Raw genomic sequence first — 15,906 nt, 5'->3', positions numbered from 1 at the left:
GTTTCTTCATGTCAAACAGAAAATCAAATAAACTAGTTTTCATCAGTTTGATGTTGATGAAACAATCAGAAAACCAGATAAATGACACAATTTATCTGAATCTGATGATTTTGATTATTATGGGATGAAGCTGCTTGTTTTTCAGCTTCAGGTCAAGAAGAAAATGTTAAAAACTGGATTCTGCTGTTTGTTGTTCTGCTGCTGAAGTCAAATGAGAAATTTGGGATTTAAATAAGATTCACCATGTTTGTACTTTTAAAGCCAAGTGTCAAAATAAACTTTCTCCTGAAATGCAAATAAGTTTGTATAAAATTTTGCATGTTGTTGGTAAAAGTGAAGAAGCTGAAATCCTGCAGTCAGACTGGAGAGGAGCGATGGAGACGATCCTGCTGGTCCTACTGGCTGCAGCAGGTAGGAGATGAGTTCATATCTCAGCTGTGATGGGGGGCTGGTCGTCATGGCGACAGCAGGTAGGAGATGAGTTCATATCTCAGCTGTGATGGGGGGCTGGTCGTCATGGCGACAGCAGGTAGGAGATGAGTTCATATCTCAGCTGTGATGGGGGGCTGGTCGTCATGGCGACAGCAGGTAGGAGATGAGTTCATATCTCAGCTGTGATGGGGGGCTGGTCGTCATGGCGACAGCAGGTAGGAGATGAGTTCATATCTCAGCTGTGATGGGGGGCTGGTCGTCATGGCGACAGCAGGTAGGAGATGAGTTCATATCTCAGCTGTGATGGGGGGCTGGTCGTCATGGCGACAGCAGGTAGGAGATGAGTTCATATCTCAGCTGTGATGGGGGGCTGGTCGTCATGGCGACAGCAGGTAGGAGATGAGTTCATATCTCAGCTGTGATGGGGGCTGGTCGGCATGGCGACAGAGAGCAAACTGTTGGACAGGTGATAAGAAATAAAAGACAAATTCTCTGAAGCCATTCAGGCTGTTTCTGAATGAATCCAAAGGTTTTTGATGTTTATTCTTAAAAAATAAAAGATGGAAAAACAATCTTCCAAATGTACAAGCAGGTTTATCTCCATTAATTTAAATATCATTACAAAGTTTATTTTACTTTAAAAACTGAATAAATTATTTTCCTAGCAGAGTTTCTCTGAAACAACAAAACAGATTTTAATATAGAAATATTCCATGATCACGTTGTCGTACAGGATCAATAACAGGGAAGTCGGTGAAACCTTCCACAAAGAAGTCAAGAACATTCATTAAAAGTTGAGTGGAAGGAAAAAGTGTAGTTGAATAAAAATGTGCCACTGCAGATAAAATGATGCAATGAAATCCATTCATAAGTTTGATTCAAATGTTTGGACCTCAGCTGCAGTCAGAACCTCAAGATCCGCCATGCACAGATGGGTCCATCAGAACCGCTTGGCCTGGGCTGAGCAGAACCAGAAGCAGAAGGTCTCAGAGTCTGGAGGAAGAGAGCAGAGGAACCAGAACCAGGAGTCACCTGCTGGTTCTGGTCCACTGGGTTTTCTGGAGTTCGCTCAGTTCAGCAGGAATCAAATCCTGTTTATTGATCTGATCAAATATTATAAATTTCAAATGATCTTTGTCCACGTCCTCAATATTTGGGCCAATATTCAAATTTTTGTTGATCCTGATTCTGAGTCTCAGAATCAGTTTGCATGAAATTTTCATTGTTGATGATTCTGCCTTCGTTAAAATGAGTTTATTTGGATTAATGTTTTCCTCCAACCAGCAGTCTTCATGTCTCCATTCTTCATGTCTCCAGTTTTCATGTCTCCAGTCTTCATGTCTCCAGTTTTCATGTCTCCAGTCTTCGTGTCTCCAGTTTTCATGTCTCCATTCTTCATGTCTCCAGTTTTCATGTCTCCAGTCTTCGTGTCTCCAGTCTTCATGTCTCCAGTCTTCATGTCTCCAGTCTTCATGTCTCCAGTTTTCATGTCTCCAGTTTTCATGTCTCCAGTCTTCATGTCTCCAGTTTTCATGTCTCCATGTCTCCAGTCTTCATGTCTCCAGTTTTCATGTCTCCAGTCTTCATGTCTCCAGTTTTCATGTCTCCATGTCTCCAGTCTTCATGTCTCCAGTTTTCATGTCTCCATGTCTCCAATCTTCATGTCTCCAGTTTTCATGTCTCCAGTCTTCATGTCTCCAGTTTTCATGTCTCCAGTCTTCATGTCTCCAGTTTTCATGTCTCCAGTCTTCATGTCTCCAGTCTTCATGTCTCCAGTCTTCATGTCTCCAGTTTTCATGTCTCCAGTTTTCATGTCTCCAGTCTTCATGTCTCCAGTTTTCATGTCTCCAGTCTTCATGTCTCCAGTTTTCATGTCTCCAGTCTTCATGTCTCCAGTTTTCATGTCTCCAGTTTTCATGTCTCCAGTCTTCATGTCTCCAGTTTTCTTGTCTCCAGTCTTCATGTCTCCAGTTTTCATGTCTCCAGTCTTCATGTCTCCAGTTTTCATGTCTCCAGTTTTCATGTCTCCAGTCTTCATGTCTCCAGTTTTCATGTCTCCAGTTTTCATGTCTCCAGTTTTCTTGTCTCCAGTCTTCATGTCTCCAGTTTTCATGTCTCCAGTCTTCATGTCTCCAGTTTTCTTGTCTCCAGTTTTCATGTCTCCAGTCTTCATGTCTCCAGTTTTCATGTCTCCAGTTTTCATGTCTCCAGTCTTCATGTCTCCAGTTTTCATGTCTCCAGTTTTCATGTCTCCAGTCTTCATGTCTCCAGTCTTCATGTCTCCAGTTTTCATGTCTCCAGTTTTCATGTCTCCAGTCTTCATGTCTCCAGTCTTCATGTCTCCAGTTTTCATGTCTCCAGTTTTCATGTCTCCAGTTTTCATGTCTCCAGTTTTCTTGTCTCCAGTCTTCATGTCTCCAGTTTTCATGTCTCCAGTCTTCATGTCTCCAGTTTTCATGTCTCCAGTTTTCATGTCTCCAGTCTTCATGTCTCCAGTTTTCATGTCTCCAGTTTTCATGTCTCCAGTCTTCATGTCTCCAGTTTTCATGTCTCCAGTTTTCATGTCTCCAGTCTTCATGTCTCCAGTCTTCATGTCTCCAGTTTTCATGTCTCCAGTTTTCATGTCTCCAGTCTTCATGTCTCCAGTTTTCATGTCTCCAGTCTTCATGTCTCCAGTTTTCATGTCCCCAGCCTTCATGTCTCCAGTTTTCATGTCTCCAGTCTTCATGTCTCCAGTTTTCATGTCTCCAGTTTTCATGTCTCCAGTCTTCATGTCTCCAGTCTTCATGTCTCCAGTTTTCATGTCTCCAGTCTTCATGTCTCCAGTTTTCATGTCTCCAGTTTTCATGTCTCCAGTTTTCATGTCTCCAGTTTTCTTGTCTCCAGTCTTCATGTCTCCAGTTTTCATGTCTCCAGTCTTCATGTCTCCAGTTTTCATGTCTCCAGTTTTCATGTCTCCAGTCTTCATGTCTCCAGTTTTCATGTCTCCAGTTTTCATGTCTCCAGTCTTCATGTCTCCAGTTTTCATGTCTCCAGTCTTCATGTCTCCAGTCTTCATGTCTCCAGTTTTCATGTCTCCAGTTTTCATGTCTCCAGTCTTCATGTCTCCAGTTTTCATGTCTCCAGTTTTCATGTCTCCAGTCTTCATGTCTCCAGTCTTCATGTCTCCAGTTTTCATGTCTCCAGTTTTCATGTCTCCAGTCTTCATGTCTCCAGTTTTCATGTCTCCAGTCTTCATGTCTCCAGTTTTCATGTCCCCAGCCTTCATGTCTCCAGTTTTCATGTCTCCAGTCTTCATGTCTCCAGTTTTCATGTCTCCAGTTTTCATGTCTCCAGTCTTCATGTCTCCAGTTTTCATGTCTCCAGTTTTCATGTCTCCAGTCTTCATGTCTCCAGTCTTCATGTCTCCAGTTTTCATGTCTCCAGTTTTCATGTCTCCAGTCTTCATGTCTCCAGTCTTCATGTCTCCAGTTTTCATGTCTCCAGTTTTCTTGTCTCCAGTCTTCATGTCTCCAGTTTTCATGTCTCCAGTCTTCATGTCTCCAGTTTTCATGTCTCCAGTTTTCATGTCTCCAGTCTTCATGTCTCCAGTTTTCATGTCTCCAGTCTTCATGTCTCCAGTCTTCATGTCTCCAGTTTTCATGTCTCCAGTTTTTATGTCTCCAGTTTTCATGTCTCCAGTCTTCATGTCTCCAGTCTTCATGTCTCCAGTTTTCATGTCTCCAGTTTTCATGTCTCCAGTCTTCATGTCTCCAGTTTTCATGTCTCCAGTCTTCATGTCTCCAGTTTTCATGTCCCCAGCCTTCATGTCTCCAGTTTTCATGTCTCCAGTCTTCATGTCTCCAGTTTTCATGTCTCCAGTTTTCATGTCCCCAGCCTTCATGTCTCCAGTCTTTATGTCTCCAGTCTTCATGTCTCCAGCCTTCATGTCTCCAGTCTTCATGTCTCCAGTTTTCATGTCTCCAGTTTTTATGTCTCCAGTCTTCATGTCTCCAGTCTTCATGTCTCCAGTTTTCATGTCTCCAGTCTTCATGTCTCCAGTTTTCATGTCTCCAGTCTTCATGTCTCCAGTCTTCATGTCTCCAGTTTTCATGTCTCCAGTTTTTATGTCTCCAGTTTTCATGTCTCCAGTCTTCATGTCTCCAGTTTTCATGTCTCCAGTCTTCATGTCTCCAGTTTCTCCTCTGTGTCTCTCAGTCATTGACGCCCAGATCAGGTTAGTCGGGCCGTCTCGGTGTTCTGGGAGGGTGGAGGTCTACCATGATGAAGTCTGGGGGACGGTGTGTGATGACGGCTGGGACCTCAGCGACGCCGCAGTGGTCTGCAGGCAGCTGGGCTGCGGCCCTCCACAGCGCGCCCCCATAATGGCCTACTTTGGTGAAGGAACCGACCCGATCTGGCTGGACGACGTGGTCTGTGCAGGAACCGAGAACAGCTTGGCTGACTGTCTCCACAGAGGATTTGGAAGCCATAACTGTGGACATGCAGAAGACGCTGGCGCCATCTGTGAAGGTAAGACGACATGAATGACTGCAGATAAAAACTTCTGTGAAAACTGGATTCATGTCAGCATCAAACTCAGCAGGTCAGTTTGATTCATGAGATCAGGAGAGATTTACAAAGCTGCGCAGTTCACTCAGCATTTTTCAAACATTATTTGTTTTTCTTCCTGCAGTGAATTCAGTCTGAAAAAAAGACAAAAATGATCTCCTGACTTTAGTTTGGTTTATGTCTGATGCTCTGAATCTGGTAGAAATTTACCTGCATTTACTTTCGGTGCGCTCGTCTATCAGCTCATATTCTGATAGACACTAGGGGGCAGCAGAGAGCGCCTCTTCAACATGTTAAAAGATAGTGATGGGCAAATGAAGCCTCATGAAGCAATGAAGCTTTCCAGCCCTTTGCTTTGCAAAAAGGTTCATTACTCGATGCTTCATTCATTGCTCACTAGTGACATCTGCTGGTGAAACTGTAACAGCCTTGTCACTCAGGTGGATCATACTTCCAAAAATTACGAAATGCAATATTGTCACAAAGTTTTCATCAAACTCATGTTTAGTAACAGGAGAACCAATGAAACCATATTTAATTGTCATATGTTTTAATTATTAAAATTATTTGTAGCCAATCTAATCCTGGTTTATGTTGAACGTTAGTGGTTGTGTTGGGTTTTCTTTTATATCATAGACGGATTTGACAATAAAGAAGTTTGATGTTTTAATGTCTTGAGAGTGCAGTGTCTGTTGGGGCGTTCACTTTTTCTTGGATTTCTAATTGGCTCTGATCCCTCATATTTGGATACATGTTGAATTTTAGTTCTGCAACAGGATTAAATCTGTTTCTGCTGTGCAAGACTGATATATCTTTACTAATTGGACTACAAACAATAGTGGAACTTTGCAGAAGGTGAGAAATTGGGAGGTGGAGGGTTAATTATTGTTATCTAAGAAGAATTTTATTGTGAGGATAATCTCAAAGTATTCTCAGATGTCAGATTTTCCTCTTACTGGCTCCATTTCAGACAATCAAGTTTATTTGTGTAGCAGGTTTCAGCAACAATGCAGTTCATAGAGATTTACATCATAAAATCACAAAAATATAGTTATAAAAAAACAACATAATCTACAATTGAGAAAACCAGTAACAAACAATACATTTTGATGAGTGCCATCATCAATACACATCAAATATGTTGGTCAGTGTTCATTTTATTTGGCCACTGAAGACAAATATCCTCCTCTGATGCGACCAAATGGACAACAACCCATGAAGCAGCACGGCTCACCGCGCTTTTATTTTGAAAACTGACACGCAAAATGAAACAGTCACGTGATCCAAAACGTGACTGAGAACAGCTGATGGAGCAGTGGGGTGCTACATATTGTCAGCGACAATACGCGAGAGCGGTCCATGAGGGTCTTCCTTATATTATGTCTATGGACACAAGCCTCGAAGCGGGGCTTCATCGGACACGCCCCCTTTTTACTCGGTACAAGCCTGGTTCAGAAGGTCCATCACTATTAAAACAAGTAAAACACAGTAGCAACATGGCGGCAGCTGACAGTGTGGTGTTGTTATCACTCTTTTTGGACCGAATCTTCGAGATGTGTGTCTTTTCAAACCGCCACCAGGAGGAGCTCTTGCTTGTCCGCCATGTTTTCATCTAAAATGTTACTAATAACATTTTAGATGTAAAATTTCAGAGTGTGTGGTGTAGATCTGCTTCGCTGCTCTTCAGGTTGAAATGCTGACAGATAATGAAACCAGTTTCATTGGTCTGGACCAGCAGAAGCCCAGTTCAGACTGGCTGGTCCACCCCGGTGTTCTGGGAGGGTGGAGGTCTACCATGATGAAGTCTGGGGGACGGTGTGTGATGGCGGCTGGGTCCTCAGCGATGCTGCGGTGGTCTGCAGGCGGCTGGGCTGCGGCCTCGGCCCACTTTTACCAGGGAACCGGGGAGATCAGGAAGGGAAGTCAGCCTCTCTGAATGCTCCAACCAGGACTGGCGCCATCTGTGGTAGGAAACGCCACATTACAGCCAAACAGATTTAGACTCACTTGTTTATTGATTTCAGTTCAGCTGTAAAGAAGTGAATGTTTGGTGTGTCGTTCAGCTGGAGCCCAGATCCGATTGACCGGTCCAACCCGGTGCTCCGGGCGGGTCGAGGTTCTGTTCAACGGCACCTGGGGGCCGGTGTGAGCGCAGCTTCCAGCTCCGCGTCCGTACTGGGCCCCACCTGAAGCTTCATAGACCCGGTCACGGCCCAGGTCCCTCCAGAAAACCGCGGCGTCGCTCAGGTCCCAGCCGTCATCACACACCGTCCCCCAGGCTGGCTGTGGCTGTGGCAGACCTCAACCCGTCCAGAACACCGGCTCGGACCCGCCAGTCTGACCGGGACGCCTGTTGGACGAAACGTTTCTCTGAGTCCGGAACCAAACAGCCGTTTCCACACCGAGACTGTCCCGCCTGGTGGAAACCGGCTTACCGCAGACCACCGCAGCGGTTCGCCCCAAACCCGCTGTGGCCGTACAAAGTCCGGTCCACTTCGGTTCCGGAGCAGCTCATGTTATCTAACCAGACCGGGCCGGTTCCTTCCCCAAGGCTTGCGGCCTGAGCGGCCCGCAGCCCAGCCGCCGTCACACAACGGGTTTGGGCTGCAGAACTGCGTCCATGATGAGGACGATCTGTGACGGTACCGGCCGCCTGAAGCGGGTCAACCTCTGGCTTACATGAACCGAGCTTATCAGAACCAACCCGGCATGTAGGTCCAAGTTATCAGGGTCAGGCGTCATGAGGCTCTGAGGTCATTATTGGTTGTCGGTTTTGTTCAAATCTTTAGGAATCTTTCGGAAGGTGGTGAGACTGAAGGTTCTGCAGGATTCCCCCCTGGACCTGAGCGACCCGGCGGTGCTGGACGGGTTTCTGAACCAGGTAAACCCTGAGGAGACGATCCGTCTTTAGTTATTAACGGATCTCGGCTCCAGAACATCATGTCAGAGTTTATTTCATGTTTCCTCCAGAACTGATGCAGATTTTATGAGAAATTATGAAAATAACGTTTCAGATGTTCCAGCTTTAACTTCTCCTCCTGTTCAGGTTCTTTGCTCTTTTTGTCTCGGTTCTGTTTCATGTTCATCAGCTGAGTGATTTTCTAACTCTTCGGTTCTCTGCTGCTCCCAGGAAAACATGCAGACATTTAGTTTCCTGAACACTGATGTGTCCGTTGATGAACAAACTAAACTTTAGTTTATTTTATTGTTTCAGCTGAAACAGAATCTGCAGGATCAGGAGCTGGACGGAAACGTCAAACTGAGCTGGATGACTTTAGACGGAAAAATCTTCAAAAAGGACGAAGGACAAAACTGAAGAGCAGAATAAAGTCTCAGTTCGTTTCCTGTGTGATTTGTTTATAATAGCATAGAGGAGAGAATAAAAGTTCCTCCCAACCTGAACTTCACATGAAAACAATATTAAAACATGAAATAATCAAATATTGAATGTTTTAAGAGTGAAGCTCTGAAATGTAATGATTAAGATCCAATTGAAGGCTGTAAACCAATGAATGAGTCCCACACAACATGGCGCTGTGACGTCGCCCCCCGGTGGCTATGAGCAGGAACAGCAGGTTGACTTCTTCCTCTAAATCTTCTCCCTGCAACGCAAACATCAAACTGGGGTTTATATTACAATAAAAAGTAATTATTTACCATTTAAGCAATATTGAGAATGCCACAAAGAACAGGCGAAGAGGAGTTCCAGGAGAAGATCAGTCCGTTTGGGTTTGAATATATTTCAATAAACTAATGATGAGATCTCCTGGTTCTGTTTGCATTAAGACCCGGTTCTGATCCATCTGAACACCAACCAGGCTCTTAATATCATAAACATAACGGACATTTTATCACTTCATTACTTTAAGTTCAGTTATTTCCTGTTACATGATGCCGACCTGAGGAAGCTGGTTCAGATTCATAAGCAGTAATTTATCACGAAGGTTATTAATAACATGTAAACAGTTTCCATAAACATTTGCATGTTTCCATGGAAACGAACTGAGCTCTGATCTTCATCACTACAGTTTAACGTTTTCACCTGGAAAATGAATTATGATTTTAGATTCACTGAAATATTTTCCATGAAAAAATGTTTATGAAATAAAAAATTGTTTCAAAACGTTTTTATTGGGATGAATTTAATGTGTTTAAATGAAAGTTGATTCATTTTTTAAAGGGACAGTTTCATGTAAAATCAGCAGTTTTGATCTTTACATATTTTAATATTTAATAAAAATCAAACCTGCAGTTTTGCTTTGATCCTTTCATGTTTCAGAAGTAATTTCATTTCCATGGCAACCATTCAGCTGTAAATGCCTGGGTGGACTTAGCCCCGCCTTCCAGCCACAGCTCCTCCCCCACTCAGCTCCTTCAGACTAGCCAGCAGCAATTAGCATCAGCTGAGCTCCTGACAGGAGCTGCTGCTCAGAGCAACGCTGGTAAAAACGTTAAAGGGTTAATTGAGGAGCCATGTTGGGGTGACTTTCTGGAGGCGGAGCTCCAGAAACAGCAGGAGCTTCTTAAAGAGACAGAGGCCCAATTTCAAGGCGTTAATTCAGGAAGTTTCTTTTCAAGTTAATTTTAATATTTATAGCATTTTTATAACAACTAAAGGTAACATAGGTGCTGAATTAAGCTGTAAAATGTGATCATGTGACTACGTCTCCTCCAGATCCTCCATCCTGTCCTCGGCAAACACCGGATCTCATTTTAATATGAATGAATCGGCGGCAACTCGGGTTCCTCCACAGGTTTGAATATAATTTGTTTAGCTTGCTAAGTGACGAGGATTGTGGTGATTTTTAATCTCCAAAAGGAAAAACATTTTGTGTGAGGCTTTGGTTTCCTCTGACTGAAACCCAATAAGAGTTTTAACTTCCAAGAAATACCAAAAGGCTTTTATGTGACTTATTATGATTATCTGATTGAACTTTGTGTATTTATAACCAAACCATAAAGTTACAACGTTTATCCTCCGCCTGTTGTTCTGCTTTGCATCTCCAGGATGATTTGAGCTGAAAACAGAGCAGAAGATCATAAATGCAGATTCATGTTTGATTATTCAGATTCAGGAAGTTCAGCTTTAAAAAACATCAGCCTGAGAAAATCACAGCTTCAGACTAACATCTGAGTTTAAACCAGGACTAAAGCTGAATAACAGAATCTGATGTTTCTGTTTTCACGTCGATTCTCCCTCAGCACTGCTTTAACTCCCTGACCGTTTTATGTTTCTGCAGCAGAAATAAAAACCAGAACCTTCTGAAGAATTCTCAAGCAGTTTGTTTCTCTAAAAGATCATTTTGGGGATTTTTATTTTAACAGACTTTAATATAAATTTTGCAACTGAATAAAATCTGGTTAATAAGAGGTCAAAGTTCAGACTGTTTCTGTAGACGCTGAACAAACTAGAAGTTTTTTCTGTGGAGTTTTATACCCGTTTATTTTCACTTAAAGCAACAGCAGGACTTTAACAGAGATCCGGAGGAAGAGGAGAAACCTTCGCTGTGACCTTTTCTGACCTTCTTCATGGAAATGCAGCTGATTTGAATGGTTTTGACTTGCCAATAATTCAGGATGTTTGAGCCGAGAGGCAGAGTTTCTGATGAAAGCAGAGACCAGATGAGGAAGGATGGAGGCGCTCCTCTTCATCACCGCTGCAGCAGGCAAGTTTCACTCAGAAATATTCATTTGATTTGTATTTTAATGAGTTTTTCTGTTGTTTTGATTTGGAAACGTTTGAAAAGTTTTTGTTTCGGTGAAGAGGATTAATCTCTGCCTGCGTCTCTCAGGCGTCGTTTCTTCTCCTTCGTCTCATGAATATCGTTTCGTTTATGAGCCGATGACCTGGGCCGACGCTCAGAGTTACTGCAGGAGGATGAACTCAGACCTGGCTACCATAGCAACCATGGAGGACATGAAGACACTGAACAAGATGGCGGTCATGAACAACATGGTCTACACTTCTTACAGCTACGTATGACGGCTTTCACTTCCTCTAAAGTCACAGCAGAAACAGGAAGCAGATCATGGAGAAAATATCCAAAAACACCTTCAACGTTACTGCAGAGAAATACAGACGGGAGCTACAAACCACAGGGAGCCAGAGCAGAACAAAAACCATCAAACCGAGAAAAATCCAACAGAGAAGAAACAGAAAATAACAGAGAAAAGACAGGAGGAACACTGAGACGGAGAAAAGTTTAAATACTGAACAAAAAGCTGAACTGATGAACTGAGAGGACAGAGAGAGAGAGAGGACAGGGGGGCGAGCGAGAGGACAGAGAGAGAGAGGACAGGGGGTGAGCGAGAGGACAGAGAGAGAGAGAGGACAGGGGAGGAGAGAGAGGACAGAGAGAGAGAGGACAGGGGAGGAGAGAGAGAGGACAGAGAGAGAGAGGACAGGGGGGCGAGCGAGAGGACAGAGAGAGAGAGAGGACAGGGCGTGAGCGAGAGGACAGAGAGAGAGAGGACAGGGGGTGAGCGAGAGGACAGAGAGAGAGAGAGGACAGGGGAGGAGAGAGAGGACAGAGAGAGAGAGGACAGGGGAGGAGAGAGAGAGGACAGAGAGAGAGAGGACAGGGGAGGAGAGAGAGAGGACAGAGAGAGAGAGGACAGAGAGAGAGAGGACAGGGGAGGAGAGAGAGAGGACAGAGAGAGAGAGGACAGGGAGAGAGAGGACAGAGAGAGAGAGGACAGGGAGAGAGAGGACAGAGAGAGAGAGGACAGAGAGAGAGAGGACAGGGAGAGAGAGGACAGAGAGAGAGAGGACAGAGAGAGAGAGGACAGAGAGAGAGAGGACAGGGAGAGAGAGGACAGAGAGAGAGAGGACAGGGGGACAGGAAATGATCTGTTAAAGAATAACTAGAGTTAATTAAACTAGAGTAAGAAGGAATAAGAAATAAACATAAACAAGAATAAAGAACTGAACTAAAGTAAAACTAGACTGGTGTAATCAAAGAAAGACTAAAGAGCACAGAAAAATGAAATGATCAAAACTCCAAAAACATTACAACATGATCACCTTTAATTTATTGGAAAAGTTGCAAAAAAGAAAAAAAAGAAAAATGAAACCATGAGACGATTCTCAGTTTTGATTTTTATTCATAGAATCTCAAAGAAATCAAAGAGCCGGTTCTCTCTGCGTGAATCAGAACGTTCCTGTTGTTTCAGAGAGCCTGGATCGGACTGTATGACGACGTGGACAGCTGGCGCTGGTCCCTGTCGGACTCTGGGTTCTACAGAACCGGGGAGGATTCGTTCAGGAAGTGGCAGAGCGGAGAGCCGAACAACTGGATGAGCACCGAGCGCTGCGGCATGATGACCGGGGAAGGCCTGTGGCAGGACGGGCCGTGTTCCTCCGCCCGGCGGCCCGTCTGCGCCAACATCACCGGTACGATCCGCGACACGTTTCAGACTAAAATATGGACATTTCTGAGATACAAAGGTCAAACATTTCTCTTGGGAAAAAAAAAACAAACTTTGAGGATAATCTAAAAAAAAAAAATCCTTGAAAAAACTTATAAATGTCCAAACTTGATAGGTTGAAAAATTGTAAGAAAGATACTCAGAAAATTTGAGATTCATTTCAGAAATTTTCTAGAAAAAACGCAGAAATTTCCAGATTTATAAGTTGAAAATTTGCAAGAAAAAAATGTTGAGATTAACATTTTTTGGCTAATGAGGGGAACATGAGGCAGACGTCACCAGGCCGGGACTCGAACCTGTGACGTCCACGTGAGGGCTGGGCTTTAACCCTCAGCAACCTTTCCATGTTTTATTAAAACATATGCGGACATTTTATGAACTTGAAAAGTAAAAAAAAAAAAAATTCAAGCACAAACTAAGAAATTTTTAGATAAATGTCAAACATTTTTCTAGACAAAACTTGGATATTTTCTGAACTCATAATGTTGAAAATATTAAACTTTTAGAGTCTCAAAAGTAAAAAAATTTTTACTACTTTTCAAGATCAAAAATTTCCAAACTTTTCATAGAAATTTTCTGAGATTAATCTAAAAATTTCTGAGTTTTCTTGCTAAGTTTTAAACTTTTTGAGCTCAAAAATTTTTTTGCTATAAAATATGTGAAATAAATCTACAAAAAAAATATTTTTTGTCGCAAATTTTCATGTCATCAGGTTCAGAAATTTCCACAGGTTTTTTTCTGTCTCCCAGCCGTCAGACTTGAGTTTCTGTGTTTCTGCTCCTTGGTTCTGCTTTCAGGGCCCGGTGTGAGTTTCGTTCTGGTCCAGTCTGGGATGAACTGGACGGAGGCCCAGAGCTTCTGCAGGAAGCAGTACTCGGACTTGGCCAGCATCAGGAACGAGTCCGAGAACCAGCAGGTCCAGCAGCTGGTGCCGGCAGGAACCAAAGTCTGGACCGGACTGTACCGAGACGGCTGGAAGTGGTCGGCTGGGAGCCGCTCCTCCTTCAGCTACTGGAAGAGCACCGAGCCCAACAACAGCAACGGGAATGAGAAGTGTGTGTTGGCGACGTTTGACGCTCTGGGGAAATGGGAGGACTGGCGGTGTGACGTAGAGAAAGCCTTCATCTGCTCCAGCAGTGAGTCTTCCTCAGCCTCTTCCTCCTGATCTTTCTGCCTGCCGCTCATCAACCATTTTGCTGTCAAAGCTGTTGTTTTTCAGAAGGTTGTGTCTGTGAAGCTGGAGAAAACCTCCGGCCTGGATCTGAACTCTGCAGCAGTCATGGAAGAGCTGCTGAGTCAGGTACGTGGATCTCACTTCCTACCAGCAGGTGGAGCTGCAGCGCCAACAAAACGGGTTCAAAATGTTGTTTTCTTCTTCATTTCCACCAGCAGTAACTTCCGGTTACTGATCATGTGACTCATGATGCTAAACAAGTATTTCTATTGAAATACACTAATTTCAATATGGCTGAAAAATGACAACAAAAACTTTTTTAAATGTCCATGTTCCCATTAAAGCTGCAGTAACTTTTATAAAATGTTTATTCGTTAAATCTGTCAGCATGTTGTAACAGTTTGTTCTGTGAATAGATCAACCTCCTCTCTGAGCTGCTACTGTCTGAAGAAATGCACCAAAACCAACCAATCAGAGCCAGGAGGAGGGGCTTAGTGCTGTTAATCAATCTCATGTACTCGCTGCTAAATGTGCTAATGGCGGAGAAACAACTTACTGTTACAGGAAAACCATTTATCTGCTGTCATTGGCTATGCTAACTAGTCTGAGCATTCATGACAAGCTATGCTAGCTGCAGAGAAGCAGAGACCAAGAAAGGGAAAGCAGGAACAGAAGGTGATTGACAGCAGTAAGCCCCGCCTCCTGGCTCTGATTGGTTGTTTGTAGTTAATAATGGGAGAAAACAGAGGAGATTGATTTTTTTTACAGATTATGTCTCATAACAAACAGTGAGGACATTCTGCAGCTTTAAGTGTGTTTGTTTTCATAACTCTAATTTGTGCAGCTTCATGGTGAATAGAAACGCAGCTGATGGGTCCAGCTGAGAGTTTTCCAGATTATTTCCATCAGTCAGAGGTTTTCCTCCTGCAGAAAGAGCCTGAACATGAATCTGCATAAATGTGATCATTCTTCCTCTTCCAGCTGCTGCTGAAGCTGAAACAGGAAGGACTGCATGCAGACGTGGAGCTGAGCTGGAGGAAACAGTCGGACGGAAACGTTTTCCACAAACTGAAGGAGAAAAATCCGACGTCAGTCTGAGAGAAGAAGATCTGCTGCTTTCTTTATGAAGTTAATAATCTGATTATATAATGTTCAGGCATTCAGCAGTTACATTTATTACATTCCTGTAGAATTAATAAAACTTTCATTCAGGCATTAAAACAAACGTATTTAGTTCCTAGATGTTGGTTTGTTGTATTTATTATTAATTTTACTCCTAATGTAAGAAAAGCAATAAAGACAATAAAGACAATAAACATGTGCCTCTGATTCAGAAAAAAAAATCCTAAAATCATGAAAATATTTTTTCAAATAATAAAAATGAAGCTGAGTAAAAACAGGCTCTGATTGGCCAGCCTCGGTCTGATGTCATTCATCTCATTTCTGATCTCTAAGGGTTTTTTTAATGTTTCACTTTAATTTAGTTTGTTAAATGAAACAAACATCAGCCTTCATTAAACATTAGATCTTTTTCGGGAAAATAATTTAATTAATTGATCTTATTTTATGACTCATTGATGTAAAAAATGTTCCTGGACGTCTGAATATCTGGTTGCAGGTAAAAGTCGTGTTTCCAAATAACTACAGACCTCAAACACAACGCAAACTTTTTCAGTGACTTTATGAACCTTCTGTCTGTTTTACAGCTTCCTGACGCCTGGTGTTGGACTCATTTCATCCGGAACCGCTCTGGTCTGGTCTCACTCAGAGAGTTTAAACCTGACAAACGGATGGTATAAATGAGTCTCCAGAATTCGACCATGAAATCTTTTATTCTGGGGGAGAAGAGTAAAAAAACAAACCAATCTCCTCTTCAACTCTCCCTGCACTCCAGCCTAAATGTAAGAATAAAACAATGTTCAACCGAACTGCTGGCTTAGCACCGGTTGTTCGCGTCAAAATAAAAAAAAAGAAAATTATAATAAAACTGATTATAAAACCCACAATGATGCTCAAAACTGCAAAATAACACATTAACAAACAACAATAATCATCATATGGTAAAACTTCAACATAACCAACAACATCCGTACAGAAAACAAACGTATATCGCAGCAGCGAACTTCCCTCTGACTTACAGGCAGAACCATAGACATAATATAAGGGTAGACGCCGCATTGGCTGCTCCGGCGCAGGAAATACGGCGGCCATCTTAGAGCGGTATAAACTCCTACTTTCCTCAATCAAAACAATAGACGATGCCTCAGCTCTGAGGGATATTATTGTTCGGATCTATGGATTATTGATGTGAGGGCTCCACA

General features: G+C 42.9%; 2 protein-coding genes across 2 annotated transcripts; both read left to right on the top strand.

Annotated features, from left to right (window-relative positions):
- The first annotated feature begins 364 nt into the window (after positions 1-364).
- Positions 365-9,234, top strand: LOC106910389 (scavenger receptor cysteine-rich domain-containing group B protein-like). The gene is made up of 4 exons (XM_088003205.1): positions 365-411; positions 4,630-4,944; positions 7,773-7,864; positions 8,198-9,234. The coding sequence occupies exons 1-4, from the start codon at positions 375-377 to the stop codon at positions 8,297-8,299; spliced, it is 546 nt and encodes a 181-aa protein (XP_087859331.1). The 5' UTR covers positions 365-374; the 3' UTR covers positions 8,300-9,234.
- Positions 9,235-10,584: 1,350 nt separating this feature from the next.
- Positions 10,585-14,901, top strand: LOC106910388 (C-type mannose receptor 2-like). The gene is made up of 6 exons (XM_014977003.2): positions 10,585-10,649; positions 10,776-10,960; positions 12,157-12,376; positions 13,209-13,547; positions 13,617-13,711; positions 14,567-14,901. The coding sequence occupies exons 1-6, from the start codon at positions 10,616-10,618 to the stop codon at positions 14,681-14,683; spliced, it is 990 nt and encodes a 329-aa protein (XP_014832489.2). The 5' UTR covers positions 10,585-10,615; the 3' UTR covers positions 14,684-14,901.
- The last annotated feature ends 1,005 nt before the right edge of the window (positions 14,902-15,906 follow it).

This window comes from Poecilia mexicana, unplaced genomic scaffold (assembly GCF_051168715.1).
Source record: "Poecilia mexicana isolate PSO_F unplaced genomic scaffold, ASM5116871v1 scaffold_23, whole genome shotgun sequence".
NCBI classification, from domain to species: Eukaryota; Metazoa; Chordata; class Actinopteri; order Cyprinodontiformes; family Poeciliidae; genus Poecilia; species Poecilia mexicana.
Note: the sequence above shows the minus strand (reverse complement) of the source record. Positions and strands in the feature narration are given on the sequence as shown.

Coding starts and splice junctions, on each gene's coding strand:
- LOC106910388 (XM_014977003.2), top strand. CDS start 10,616: ATGGAGGCGCTCCTCTTCATCACCGCTGCAGCAG. Junction 10,650..10,775: donor CTTCATCACCGCTGCAGCAG/GCAAGTTTCACT, acceptor TGCGTCTCTCAG/GCGTCGTTTCTTCTCCTTCG. Junction 12,377..13,208: donor CGTCTGCGCCAACATCACCG/GTACGATCCGCG, acceptor TTCTGCTTTCAG/GGCCCGGTGTGAGTTTCGTT.
- LOC106910389 (XM_088003205.1), top strand. CDS start 375: ATGGAGACGATCCTGCTGGTCCTACTGGCTGCAGCAG. Junction 4,945..7,772: donor CGCTGGCGCCATCTGTGAAG/GTAAGACGACAT, acceptor TCAAATCTTTAG/GAATCTTTCGGAAGGTGGTG. Junction 7,865..8,197: donor TGGACGGGTTTCTGAACCAG/GTAAACCCTGAG, acceptor TTATTGTTTCAG/CTGAAACAGAATCTGCAGGA.